At 44.4% G+C, this 14,983-nt stretch overlaps 1 protein-coding gene across 5 annotated transcripts in view; it reads left to right on the top strand.

Annotated features, from left to right (window-relative positions):
- Window positions 1-14,983, top strand: part of Dus2 (dihydrouridine synthase 2) — a 44,136-nt gene that overhangs the window by 13,804 nt on the left and 15,349 nt on the right. For 3 of the 5 annotated variants that reach the window (XM_048437046.3, XM_048437045.3, XM_048437048.3), the window contains exons 3-7: window positions 595-640; window positions 6,055-6,146; window positions 8,061-8,104; window positions 9,360-9,420; window positions 11,594-11,641. In XM_048437046.3, the coding sequence (XP_048293003.3) occupies window positions 595-640; window positions 6,055-6,146; window positions 8,061-8,104; window positions 9,360-9,420; window positions 11,594-11,641 (291 nt within the window). Of the gene's footprint in view, window positions 1-594; window positions 641-6,054; window positions 6,147-8,060; window positions 8,105-9,359; window positions 9,421-11,593; window positions 11,642-14,983 lie in introns of those variants that run through there. The other 2 variants (XM_048437049.3, XM_048437047.3) reach the window with 2 other exon arrangements.

The raw sequence follows: 14,983 nt of genomic DNA, 5'->3' as shown, positions 1-14,983 counted from the left end.
AGTATTACTTACCAGAAGACATCGCATTTCCCTCCATTTATAATGCTAATTTTGAAGAAATCTCTTTTCCCTTTCTGTACTGAATCTGCTGGAATTATCTTACCCTGGTGGGAGGCTCACTTCTTTGTTTACATACAGTAAGCTGAGTAGATTTTTATTTCCTGTGTTTGTCTCAAACCTTCCTCTTTGGGCTATTATTCTCCAGTTTTAATTTTGTCCTTGGCTGCTTCTGGGAACCATTCACTGCCTGCCCTTTGCCTAGTAATTGCAGTGGGAGGTTCTTTGAAGTGGTGGGGCTTGAGCTGAGATCAGTTTCTAAGAACGGTGTCTCAGTGTCCGTATCTTGGACGATTCCCTTCTTTCTAGCACTCTGAGTGGCTTGTCCGTTGTCAGAGCCCTGGAGAAAACAGCAGATTCACAGGAGCTCACTCAGGGCCTTGCTTTGCCAGGCTTAGTTGTAGGAAACAGCACAGTGTGTCCCCAGAGCCGTGGTTTGTTGTCGGCACTGCTGTCATGAGGGATGTAATAAAGATCTTCCATCTGTGTAGAAGCCTGGGGTCCAGGACTGACAGGTATCTTCTTATTCTTCTGCAGGAGCTGATTGACCTGAAGATGCTCCAGTGCAAGCGGGTGGTAAATGGTAAGTGTAGCCCTGGCCTCCGGATTGGGTGTGTGCAGGTGGCTCAAGCACCTGTCTCCGCCATTGCCCAGAATCCTCCCTTGTATTGTGTAGTTGCATAGACACCTGCTCCCTCAAGAGCCGTCACTGCTCTTGATGTAGTGACAAGAGCCATATGTGAGGTTCCCAGGTGTAGCTCATCGGTAGAGTGCTTGCTTAGCATGTTTGAAAGCCTAGGTTTGATCCTCAGAATCACAGAAACAAACAAATAAATAAATTGGTTGTGAAATAGGCTATGAGTGCCTTTCTCTAATAGACTTGATAGAGCAGAAATTTCCATATTTCATAGTGTAGGTAGGACCTTGGAGTCCTGGAGTAAGGATAGCTTTAGTACTGGGCCCAGCTAAGACTTTTTAAAAAATATATATTTATTTTCCTAATAATTTATTTATTTTTATTTTATTTGCATTGGTGTTTTGCCTGAATGTATGTCTGAGGGTGTCAGATCTTGGAGTTACAGACAGCTGTAACTGTGGGTGGTAGGAATTGAGCCTGGGTCCTCTGGAAGAGCAGTCAGTGCTCTAAACCACAGAGCCATCTCTCCAGCCCCTAGCTCAGACTTCTAATAGTTGTGTGACTTGGGCAAATCTCATGTCTTGTCTCCATCTCAGATTCTAGGTAGTGAAATGAAAATCATAAGTCTAGTTTTACTTAATTCATAGAGTTGGGTTGTTGCATAAAGGAGATAAAGTACCAGTAAGTACTTTGCACACCTTAAGCTCTGTGGGATGGAATTCGTTGTGACGCATTGTAAATCCCTTCTGCTTTATTCATGAGTTGATTGTGCTTTAATTAGCATTGTGGGTTTTTTTTTTTGTTTTTTTTGTTTTTTTTTTGAGACAGGGTTTCTCTGTGTAGCCCTGTCTGGAACTCACTTTGTGGACCAGGCTGGCCTTAAACTCACTGAGATCCGCCTGCCTCTGCCGCCTGAGTGCTGGGATCAAAGACATGTGCCTTCAGTGCCTGGCAGCATTATACTCCTTAGAGATCTAGAATTCCATCCCACAGAGCTTTGGTGTGCAAAGTACTTTGTTTGTTTTCTTGGGCTGTCCTTGAACTTTCTGTGTGGTGGAAGATGCCGTGGAACTCCTGATAGTCTGGCCTTTACCTTTTAAGTGATAGGATTACAGTTGTGCAGTACTATGTATTTTAAATTTATATTTTATTTTGTGTTATGAAAATTCAGAGTTGGGCACAATGGTACACGCCTTTAATTCCAGCACTCTGGAGACAGAGCAGGCAGAATCTGTGGTTTCTAGGCCAGCCTGGCCAACATAGTGAGTTCCAGGCCAGCCAGAGCTACATAGTGAAATCCTGTCTTAAACAAGCAAACAACTTCAGTATATAGGTGGTAATGTATGCCTGTAACCTCATCACTTTGACAGGGCATTAGGAACCTAACGCCTGTTTTTGAGACCTTGTCCAAAATAAATTTTAGTATTACAGATCTGTATAACATAGAAAACAAAACTGCTCCAGAATCCCATACCTAAAGTGGAAATTCCAAGAGGAGTAGTGTCTATTTTTCTACACACACAGTAAGCATAGTGCTCATATATAACTGTGACTTGTTATGTCTGTCTTTCTCCCTGGAGATTCCGCCTCACATACTGCTTTGCCGCCTCTTTTTCTGATAGAACATTTTCTGTGTCAGAAACTATAGGTGACCATATCAGAATGGGTGTCATCAGCTCCTTAATGGGATTTTCCAGTATTTTGCTGTTCTAATTCTGCATCATAACCTTACCAGTTTTGTATTGTTCTTAGACCTCTTACCATCTTTGGCTATCCCTGCTAGGAATTAATTAACTTTCTCAGCAAGGCATCCCTCTACCCTCCCTTTCATAACTGTTGTGGGGTATTACCCTGTTGTGGGGCATTCACCAGAGAAGACTGCCCAGACATGGCTTTAAGCCATGTAGAAAATCTTTATTAGCTAGCTATTTCCTGCAGTACACTGAATGCTTTGGTTCCAACGTAGCCCGTAGCCCTTCCCAGAGCTAGCTTTTCAGCACAGAATCACATTCTGGGCTGACACACATCAGCTAACAAGAACCATTAGCCAGAAGTGGAACTACAGAAGCTAAAAAGCAAGGTTAGCATGTTTAGAGTGCCCCAGAACTGTGGGCTTTGATGGATTGGCCTTGGTTTTAGCTTTGGCAGGTGGTGCTGCTTACATACTGAGGTTTACAGCCTAAATGGCACTTCCTTTTCTTCTCTTTCTTTCCTTTTGTTTTTGTTTTTGGAGGCAGGGTTTCTTTGCGTAGCCCTGGCTGTCCTAGAACTGGGACTGAAGGTGTGCGCCGCCTCTGCCTGAGTCCTGAATGGCCTTTTCCTCATGGAGTTAGTTGTGCTCGGGTCTGGGGCCCTCTTACAAAGGCTGCCTATCTGTTCCATGCTGGGATGTTAATAACAGATCCATTGTGGGTGTGCTTTACATGCTTAAAAAAATCTCCTGTATTTTTTTTCCAACATATTTTTTTTAAAGATTTATTTATTCATCATGTACACAGTATTCTATCTGCATGTATGCCTACAGGCCAGAAGAGGGCACCAGATCTCATTACAGATGGTTGTGAGCCACCATGTGGTTACTGGGAATTGAACTCAGGACCTCTGGAAGGGCAGTCAGTGTTCTTAACCTCTGAGCCATCTCTCCAGCACCCCAACATAATATTTTTACTGATTATTTGGGAATTTCACATAATGTACCCCAATCATACTTACTTCCCAGTCCTCCCAGTTCTACCTCCCCACTGTTATGCCCCCCCCAAAGAAAGAAGAAAGAAAAGAAAACAAACAATAAAAATATAAGTTCAATATAAACAATAAATATAAACAATAAAAACAATAAAAAATACAAGCTCATATACTCACTGGAGGATGGTCAGACTCCCAGTGGCCAGCCCCTTAAAGAAAACGAGCTTCCCACCTGCACACCCTGCAGAAGCCGTCAGTTGTGGAGAGCTACATTTATTTCAGCACGCTTAGCACTTACCAGGCTGGCCTTGAACTCACAGAGATCCACCTGCCTCTAACTCTTGAGTGCTGGGATCAAAGGTGTATGCCACCACGGCCTGACCCTTATCACAATTTAAGAGTTCTCTCCAGGGGCTGGAGAGATGGCTCAGAGGTTAAGAACACTGACTGCCCTTCCAGATTTCCTGAGTTCAATTCCCAGCAACCATATGGTAGCTCACAACCATCAGTAATGAGATCTGGTGCCCTCTTCTGGCCTGCAGGCAGAACATACAGGCTGAACACTGTATACATAAAAAAAAAGTTCTCTTCAATGGCCTCTTGTCTAGGCTGTTACTTTTTTGGGGGGAGGTGGGGATTGTCACTGAAGCCTTTCATGAGTTTCTTTCTCAGCTGTTGTTATGCCCAAGTTCATTATCCCCAAAAAAGAAACTCCACGGAACCGGATTCCTATGTAATGCACGAGGGTTTTAATATTCAGACTCGAGTTTAGACTACAGCACGCCAATACAGTGGGTGAGGGCAGTGCACCGCTGAGCCTGGGGAAGGGGAGGAATTTTAAAGGGAAACGCCGTAATCAAGGGAGTTCGAGTCCTGTCGTATTGGGATTGGGTAAGGAAGGCATAGGATAAGGTAGTTTCTAAAAACACTGATCAGTTTTTGGGCATGAAAACCCTTACAAAGAGCCATTAATAATTGACAAGGTGTCTTCAAAGGACAGGATGCCTCCTAGGAACATCTAGACCTCATTAAGTTTTGTGGCCCTGCACCCTAGCTCCTTAATTAGCTATTTTCAGGGTATCTGTTCAAATTCTGCTATTGAAGCACATTTCTGGAGCTGAGATCTCCCCCCCCACACTCATTATATGGCTTAAGATGAAGCCCCTTCCTTAAAATGGAGTTTGCAAAGTCAGGTCCTTACACTGTGAGTCTGCAGACCTCAATACCATTACAAAAGTAGCTTCCTTGTCCTTTGCAGTCAGAGGGAGCATGGACCATGGACTTCCACAGGGTCCCTGGCATCAGCACATGCCACTGACCTCGCATGGTCTCTGGTGGCAGTACAGACAGACCATGGACATCAACACAGACCTCTGCCACGGCAAGGGTCACAGACATCATCATATCCGTTGGCGGCAGCACAGGCCATGGACACCACTGTTGTCTCCAGTGACTCTCCGGCCCATAAACATCAACATGTCTTCAGGAGAGAGCACAGACCATGGGCATCCACAGGTTCTCGGCAGCACTGACCTCGGACCTTAACATGGTCTCCAACATCAACTCAGACCACAGACCCCACACAGCCCTTAGCGGCAGCCCAGAATCATGGACATCAGCATGGCCTTGGGTGGTAGCACAGGCCGCTCACATCAGTGTGGCCCCTCATGGACATCAGCATGGCTTCAGGCGTTGGCATAGACATCTGTATGGCCCCCCAACATGGCCCTTGGGAGCAGCACAGGCCACAGACATCAGCGTGGCTCAGCCAGGGTGATTCTTTGGCTAGACAGTGTGTTCGTGGGCTGAGTTGCAGACTCCAGGCTGCTGCACAGGACCCTGCCGACCTTGCTTGACAGCAGCATGTGTCCCCCCATCCCCCACACCGCAGCCTCTCTCACACCTGTTACTGACGCTGTAGCCTCTTAGTTCTGCCTCTCTCCACAACCTACTCACCGCTCTGTCCTCAATCTTTCCCACCTCTTCATCTCGTATTCGTTTGTCATAGTGACATTGGACATTGCAGGGTGTCACACAGTGTGTGTGTGTGTATAATATATATATGTATATGTATATTATACACACACACACACACACACACACACACACACACACACATATATATGTATAGTCTCCACTCACGCTGCCTGGGCACCACATAATTAGAAATGATAGCTTTGCTGAACCTGAGAGTGCTACTTTCTAGACCAGTGTAAGATTGCAGGACATTAGCTATAAACATGTCATTTATCAAATAACTGTAAAGTGAACCATCATTACTCTGAAAAGAGACCATCTTCAGCAACTCAAAAAGCTTCGAAGTGCACATTTATTTCCTTTAAGAAGAATATATGTTAAGTCGGGTGTAGTAGCACACAGCTTTAATCCCAGCACTTGGGAGGTGGGAGGCAGAGGTAGGTGGATCTATGTGAGTTTGAGGCCAGCCTGCTCTACAGAATAAGTTCCAGGACAGCCAAGGCTGTTACACAAAGAAACCCTGTCTCAAAAACCAAAACCAAAACAAAACAAAAAGAAAAAAGAAAGAAAAGAGAGAAAGAAGAATATTTATCTAGAATCCACTTTTTCCCTTTCCGGGTTATAGTTTGACTGTGGCTTCCAAGGCTTAGACTGGGTTGAACTTGCATCTTAATTGGGTGGTTTGTGTTTTATTGCAGAGGTGCTGAGCACAGTGGATTTTGTTGCTCCTGATGACCGAGTAGTTTTCCGTACATGTGAAAGAGAACGGAACAGGGTGGTTTTCCAGATGGTAAGAGATGCCTCCCACTCGAGCGTCTAGTGTCCTTCTGAGGTTCCCTGGTCCTTGGAGTTTCCTAATTCCTGCGTATGCCTGCCAGTGCTGGATGCCTGTAATATACTGCGCAGTGGTAGCAGCCTATATATTTCACTTGAACATTTTTCAGAGATTCATTCATGATTGGTGTACCATTGGAGACTGGAAACCAAGCTGTTGCTATCTGTTCCAAGTCTCCAGTCTCAAACTTAGTTAATTATGGGAATTATCTGTTTGGTATGACTTCTGTATTTTTTTTTTTTAAATCTTTAGGATTGGGGGGCTGGAGAGATGGCTCAGCGGTTAAGAGCATAGCCTGCTCTTCCAAAGGTCCTGAGTTCAATTCCCAGCAACCACATGGTGGCTCACAACCATCTGTAATGAGGTCTGGTGCCCTCTTCTGGCCTGTAGGCACACATGTAGACAGAATATTGTATACATAATAAATAAATAAATATTTAAAAAAAATCTTTAGGATTGATTTTTCTGGCCAAAATGTTTTATATAGTATATACCAAAAAACTTGGATTTTCTAAAGGTTAGTTAAAATTTATGTTACAGATAAAACCATAATATAGCTTTTCTCCCTCCCCCACTCCCAGATAGGGTTTTTCTGTATAGCCCTGGCTATCCTGGAACTCACTCTCTAGACTAGACTGGCCTTGAATTCAGAGATCTATCTGCCTCTGCCTCCCGAGTGCTGGACTTAAAAGTGTGTAGCACCACCACGTGGCTAGCTTTTCTCTGTTTCTTTTGGCATAGCTTGGCATCTTTAGGAATAGCTCCTAAATGACATTTAGATACTTTAAAAATTAGTAACAATGTCAATGGGTAGACAAAAAGCATAGCAAAATATTTATTGTAGAATTTGAGTTACGGGTATCTGAATATATGCTATACAATTTTTCACTTTTTTTGGTATGTGGCAATAGTGTGTGCATGTGTGCGTGCATGCGTGTGCGTGCATGCATTTGTGTGAAGTTGATGTTTGATATTTCCCTTGCTCTTCAGTCTGTTGACTGAGGTGTGTATCTTGCTGAACCCAGAGCTTGCTGATCTGGCTAGTCTAGCTAGCCAGCTTGCTCCAGAGATTCTGTTTCTGCCTCCAGAGCACTGGAGTTATAAGTAGGCTGCCACTTCTGCCCAGTTTTTTTAAATAAAAACTTATTGCATTACTTATTATTTATGTGTGTGTGTATATATGTGTACATGTGTGTGCCACAGTGCACATGTGGAGGGAAGGGGGAAGGGGACAACTTGCAGAATTAATTCCTCTGCCTTATGGATCCCAGGGGGTTGACATTCTTAGCAGCAAGTGTCTTTACCACTGAGCCATCTTGCTGGCCCCTACCTGGTTTTTATGTGGGTGCTAGTGATCTGAGCTCTAACCTTCATGCTTGCATAGCAAATATTTTATTTACTGAGCCACCTCTTCAGCCCCTGTTTGAAAGTAACCATGACATTAGTGAGATTGTCTAGTCTTTCCAAGTTCTTTTTCTTTTGCTGGTGAGCAAGTGTAGTGTACTGACCTGAGTTTTTTAATTTTTAGTTATTATTATTTTATTTTATGTATATGGGTGTTTTGCTGAATGTATGTCTGTGTACCCTGTGTGTGTCTGATGCCTACAGAGGTCATTGGATTCTCTGGAACTGGAATTATAGACATGTAGGTGCTGGAAATCAAATTGGGGTCTTCAGGAAGAGCAGCCAGTGCTTCTAACTGCTGATTCATCTCTGCAGCCTGAAGCAGGCCTGACTCGTATACTTACTGGCATATGCACATGCATGCGTGCATGTATGTATGTATGTGTGTAAGATACCAATAGGTGTGTTTGTCTACTTGTGTGCACTTGTGTCAAGACAGGTTGATGTAGTTTCTTGTGTTCCCAGGGGACTTCAGACGCAGAGAGAGCCCTTGCTGTGGCCAGGCTTGTGTAAGTTCTTCCCTCCTTGGGAATGCCTTGTCTCTTCTGTAAGCCGTGAGACTTTAATGTTATAGCAATCCATCTTTTTCTTCCTAGCCCCTTACCTTCTGTTTTCAGGTGAAGGGTATTGGGTTTCTTTCCCTGTGCTACCCGAAGGCTGTCCTGGGACTCTTGTACACCCACTCTGGTTATATCCTATAGAGCCTCTTTATCGGGCCTTCATGTTAGTGTTTATTCATGGGATTCCCTTTCCCGGGATTCTTCTGGGAGTCCTGAAGCTTTAACCCTCATGAAATGTGGATAGGATATACTCCTTCCTGATCTTACAGTCAGGAGAATGCATAGTTGAAGTGGTGGTCTTTGGAATTAAAAGAGAGCTCAGCTGGAATTCTGGCTCTGCACTTTGTTAACTTTGTGAACTTAGGTAAATTCCCTATAATCATTGAGAACTTTGTTCTCTTATTTATGAAATGATGCCTACTAACCTCTGGCATTGTAGGAAACAGCAAGTGAAATAATGCATGTCATGTCTTTGCAACATGTGGTACATCATGAGTGCTCACATCAGCGCTTGTGATTGGTGACGGTGAGCGTAAGAAAGAACTTAGGGCATAATTGCTGCACATCACATATTGTTCTAAACCAGTGGCTAAGGGGAGGATCCTTTCTATATCACAGAATTGTTTGGAGTAACCAGTTGTGCAACTCAGCAAAGGAAGCCAGTCTATTACAACTACCACCAGTAACACCACCTCTTCCTCCTTCTTTTTTCCTCTCCTACGTAGCCCAGGCTTGTCTCAAACATGATCTTCATGCCTCCCCCCTCTTCCTGAGTGTTGGGATTACATGTTTATGCCACCATAGCTGACTCAGTGTAGTAGCTTTATAGAAGATGTGCTCTGGCAATGGGCTCTGTGCTCACACCACTTTTCTATATTGACAAATGGCCTCCAGTATCTCAGCTGAAATGGTCCTAGGGTGGCAGATTGTATGTGAAATACTTCCCCGCCCTCAGTGTAGCTGTCCTCTATATCCAGCTCTTTATAGATGTGCATTCATTACGTCTTTCTTCTGGAACTCTGCTCAGATGAGGCAGTTGCAGATTGGGGATGGAACTCTTTTCTGATTTTCAGCATTTATGATTGAGAATTAGTGTGTTTCACAGGCCCAGGAGAATCAGGAGCACAGAATCTCTTTGTCTGTCATCTATTTTTTTTCCCTCAAGTAGAATATTTATTACCTTTTCTCCTTCATGTTTTTTCAGAGAAAATGATGTAGCTGGCATTGATGTCAATATGGGCTGTCCAAAAGAATATTCCACTAAGGTAAAATGATTTCTTTATGTTCCCTATAAGTATACTGTGCAGATTAAATGAGGCTTACTATACATGACAGTTAAGTATAGTGTCTGGCTCTGGGCTAGCTGGATCCTGTGCTGGATGAGGAAAATGCTCACAGGGATGTTATTAGGCTAGGTATGATGGCACATACTCGTAATCTGAACTCGCACAGGCCAAGGCTGGAGGATAATGAATTGGAGGCTAGCCTAAACTACAGGATAATCTTGAACTTCTGAGCCAACACTCTTTACCTCCCAAGTGCTGGGCTTACAGGTGTTACCACCACATTCATTTCTATGAGGTGCTAGGGATTTAACCCAGGTCTTTCTGTGTGCTAAGCTACAGTTCTACCAGCTGAGCTACATCTCCAGTCCCTTCACTTTATTTTTTAATACATTCAGACTTTTGCAGATCAGCAAGCTGCCTCAGTGGGCAAAAGTGCTTGCAATACAGGCCTGATGACATGAATTCAGTCTCTGAATCTTGCTGTGGAAGGAGGTAATCAATTCCTAAAAGTTTCCTCTGACCTCCACACATGCGCTGTGGCATGTATGTGCTCCCTCCCCACACACCATACATATATACAATAACAGCAAATAAAATTAAATTGACAGCATCCTCCCTGTAGGGCTAGAGAGATGGCTTAGCAGTTAGGAGCGCTTGCTGTTCGCCTAGAGGACCTGACTTCAGTTCCCAGCACACAAGTCAAGCATAGTCACCTGGAACTCCAGCTCTAAGAGACTTGAACCCTTCTGGGCTCTGAGGGCATACCTACACATGTGGCTTATATACACACACAGACACATACATATTTAAAAAAATCCCTTCTCTATTCCCCACCCACGATTTATTAAAATAACTCACAGCAGCTTGATAAGCTCAGCACTCATGCTGAGGCAAGAGGACTGCAGAGAGTTCAAAGCCAGCTTGAACTCCTCCAGGGTTATATAACATGATCCCATGTCAACAAAACAAAACACAAAGTAATCCATAGTAATTCTAGTACTTCCAAAATACAGACAATTATGAAAAAAAGCAGGAAAATGTATCTGAGGTCTCTCTGTCTCGCCCCATACCACAGCTGTTTTAGAATAATTACTCAGAGGTTTAATTATAGACTGTTTGGCCTATGGTTCAGAATTATTAATAACTAGCTCTTACATTTAAGTTAACTCATTTCTGTTAATCTGTGTATTGCCATGTGGCTGTGACTTTACCAGTCTACTGCGTCTCTTCCCTTTACCCTTCTCCTCTCTAGATTTTCAGTTTGTCTTTCCCGCCTGACTTTATCCTGCCTTGCAAAGCAGTTTCTTTATTAACCAATGAGAGGAATACATACTCACTGCATATAGAAGGATTATTCCAATGCAGGAAAATTATTGGTAAATAAGTCTGCTGTCAAGAAACAGCCGTTGGCAGGAGTGATGGCTCACCAGATAAGTGCTTGTCACCAAGCCTGGTGACCTGAGTTTAAACCCCAGGATGCACATTGAGAGAACTGACTCCTGTAAACTGTCTTCTGATCTGCGCACATGTATACACACACACACACACACACACACACACACACACGCACGCACGCACACACACACAAAATAAATAAATGTTAAAAAGTTTTGAGATTGTTATCATTGTTGAACTCTAAATTGCTCTTTGAGTTGGTGGTTTTTATTGCTGGACTTTTTTTTTTTTTTGACCCAGGATATATCTATGAAGTACAAGCTAGCTTTGAACTCACCACTGTGCAACTGAGGCTGGCCTCAAACTCTTGAGCCCCCTGACTCAGCCTCTTTAGTATGTGTGCCATGATGCTCAGGTGAACTCCCTGTTTTAAGGATACAGTAGATGGTGAGCTCCAGTTTATTATGACTCTGAGATCTCTATGGGGATAGGAAGACCTAGAAAATAAAACTTTAGTGCCCATTTCTAGGTTGATACATGGTTTTGCAAAAATGGTCAGAATGATAGCTTTTCGGGTTCATCACATCCTGGTTCCTGGTGGGATCTGTGGTGTGTGCAGACAATGCTGCTTTCCTCTGTGGTTAGGGAAATGCCGGTTTCCAGCGAACCTTGGCTACCGTGTTGCTACACTGTGTTGCCTACTGTGGTTGGCACCATCGTCCTTCAATCGTAAGGCCTTCTGTATGCTTCTCCTTAGGGAGGAATGGGAGCTGCTCTGTTGTCAGACCCTGACAAGATTGAGAAGGTAAGTGACAGCAGGGTCCCCAGACATGCTGTGATTTAGAATTACCTAAAATGTCTCTCCCCCATTCCAGATTTACTGAAGTCTACCTAGATTCTCTATTTGGGTCCCAGAGAGCAAAAATTTTAATTTATTTGTTTTTCTGTGCTATGGGTGTTTTGCCTGCATGTATGTCTGCACCATGTACATGAAGTGCCTGAAGAGATCATGGGTTCCCTTGGAAATAAAGTTACAGGTGGTTCATGAGCTTCCTGATGTGGGTGCTAGGAACTGAACTCCATCCTCTGCAAGAGCATGGTACACTCTTAACTGCTAAGAAATCTCTCCAACCCTGGTCTGAAATTTTTTAAAAAGGGACTTTGATATGCAGCTAGATTTAGGAACCCTCAGTCAGCCTTCAGTGCACTTGAGTTCTGTAAAAGCTATATAGATAGGGACATGTCACCTGAGAGCCAGCGGGCCTGAGAACTCAGATAAGGCCTCCTCCTCCTTTATGTTGCCACTTTCCCTTCCAGGATGATCTGGGAGCAGAGGGCAGATCACTTTGGGTAAGGGCATGCTTGAAAGTCTGTGTGTGTAGAGGGACAGGCCTCTCCTAGGGGGCTGGATAAGAATAGCAGGGTGTCCTGTGCATAGGACCATATGGGTAGAGTGTACCACAGGCCACTTCCCAACCCCTGCTCCCCCACCTCGCCTTTTTTCTTATCCCCCCTCCCTTTTTGAGATAGGGTCTTGCTGTATGATTATGGCTGGCCTGTTACTTGCTATATAGCTGAGACTAGCCTTGAACTCTGAGCAATCCTTCTGCCTCAGCCTCTATTTTGGGGGGGGGCATTCAAGACAGGGTTTCTGTGTGGCTTTGGAGCCTGTCCTGCAACTAATTCTTTTAGACCAGGCTAGCCTCAAACTCACGGGTATCCACCTGCTTCTGCCTCCCCAGTGCTGGGACTAATGGTGTGCACCACTACTGCCTGGCCTGTCTCAGTCTCCTGAGTGCCCTTTGAGAGCAGACCAGGCCAGGGTTATATGAGACAAGCTGAAGTTAATCTCCTTTGTTTTCCATTCTTTGGAGAGTCTACAAATGGAGTTAATGAGGACCAGGAGATAGACTGGCGTTTGATACCTAGTGCAGTGGGCTGCCTGGGCATGTGTGGGCAACAATCTTGCCATAGCACTAGTTTTCTTTCTTAATTAGAAATTGATTTTCTCACCTTACTGTTCTGCCAGCTCTTTTGTCCTCTTTTTCACCCTCCATTCTTACTTCCATGCCTGGGTTTTGAGCCTCATGGTGCTTTCTACAGACTTGAGTGACTGCAGTCAGACCCAACCAGTGAGAGCTGCCATGGTGTGTGCTGGCTGTCACAGCTCAGTCCTGTATAGTCATCATGCCGAGGGATCTCTGGGATGTTCAGGAATACTGTACGCTAGGTAGCTTCTCATTTTCCCGTTATTCAGCTCAGGTCATGTCTCTGTAGGCTACTTTATTATGCATCTTTGTTTATAAAGTAGTTTCTTTTCGATGGCCACTACAGTATTTCGTTCTTAAAGTCCCTCTGAGTAGGCATGGCAGACATCTGCACTTTCTTTCTGTGTCTGAAACAGTGTCTACTTGTGCCACCCATGCTAGTCTCAGACTCCTGGGCTCCAACAATTCTCCCATGTTAGCACTATGTATCAGTTCCTTTTCTGTTGTGGTAAAATATCATGGCCAAGGCGACTTCAAGAAGGAAGGGTGGCTGGAAGGTGGTGGCCCACGCCTTTAACCCAGCTCTTGGAAGGCAGAGATAAGCGAATCTCTCTGAATTCGAGGCTAGCCTGGACTACTTAGTGAGTTCTAGGACAAGAGAGGTGTACATGGATCTGATCTACATGGGAAGTAGAAAAAGACAAGATCTCCTGAGTAAATTGGGAGCATGGGGACCTTGGGAGAGGGTTGAAGGGGAGGGGAGGGGCATGGAGGGGAGCAGAGAAAAATGTAGAGCTCAATAAAAATCAATAAAAAAAAACAGAGAGAGAGAGAGAGAGAGAGAGAGAGAGAGAGAGAGAGAGAGAGAGCGCGCACACACGAGAAAGGAAGAAGAGGAGGAGGAAGAGTTTAATGGCTTATTGTTCCAGAGGAATAAGGGTCCATCATGGCCTGAGTTATGGCAGCAACTGGATGCTGAGAGATAACATCTTGGACCACAGACTGAATCAGAGAGAGGAAGCTGGAAGTGGTCCAAGCTTTTAACTCAAAGCCTGCCTCCCAGGGATGCACTTTCTCCATCCAGGTCGTGTCTCCCTGTAACATCTCCAGACAGCACCTCCAGCTGGAGACCAAGTCTTAAAATGCCTGAGCCTATGGGAGACATTTCTCATCTAAACTACCACCAGACCAATTTTTATCTTTTTGATAAAAATACTAAAGACCCAAACTAAACAGACAAGCAAGAAACAAACAAAAACCTAAAAATAAAATTCAGACAAACAAACCCAGAATATTTTTTGAGACTGAACTGGATGTGGTACACATATACTTGAGATCCCAGCAACTGGGAGGAGGAGCAGCAGGAGTTCAAAGCCAGACTGGACTTTATGAGACCTGATCTCAAAAGACCAAAACCAAAGCACAGAGAGGAAGATAGTAAATTGCTTAAGATCCTGTTCCAAATATGTGGCAGACGGAGCCAACTCAGAGCTGTAGTTCTGTGACTCCTAGCCATGGCGTTAGCGTCCCTTCTCAGTGACACCTCGTGTTAAAGGTGGTCATGGTGGTTCTTAAGCTTTTAGCCACAGTTCAGTAGCCATCCGACCTCTAGAAGCTGTAATCAGATGCCCCTGTGCATAATAGAGTGGATAACTATGAATCTCAAAGTGGTTTCCACACTCAAGTAGGAGATGCCTCGAAGGAGGTTTTGGGTCACGTGTGCACACAGGTGTTTTCACTCTCCTCCATCCTCCTACTTTTTAGCCCAGTGACGGTTGTCACTTTAGGGAGGCACATTTGTCAGGAGGCAGCAGCGCTGCTTTCCATCTGAGGAGCTCAGTTCATCCTGCTACAGTCACGGGGCCAGCTTGGACTAGTAAATGGGGCTTACCTCATGAAAGGGAGGTTGCAGCCTTCCACAGTGAATGTGACTTCGGCATCTGGGGCAGGATTCGGTTCAGGCCCACAGTGTAATTGTAAGCTGGGTACTGGCTGAGAACTTTGCAGGTACTTTGAAAATTTTCTCAAAATGCTCATGTAGGGTTGAGAAAAAGCTTTGGAAATAATGCCGTGATGCTAGCTGTACCGTATTGTGAATGTAACTGAATTAGTTACACTTGGAAGTATTTGAGCCAGGTGTGGTGGTACACGCCTTGAAT

This window comes from Myodes glareolus, chromosome 22 (assembly GCF_982192425.1).
Source record: "Myodes glareolus chromosome 22, mMyoGla1.1, whole genome shotgun sequence".
Taxonomy (NCBI): domain Eukaryota; kingdom Metazoa; phylum Chordata; class Mammalia; order Rodentia; family Cricetidae; genus Myodes; species Myodes glareolus.
This window is presented reverse-complemented; position numbering and strand designations above follow the sequence as displayed.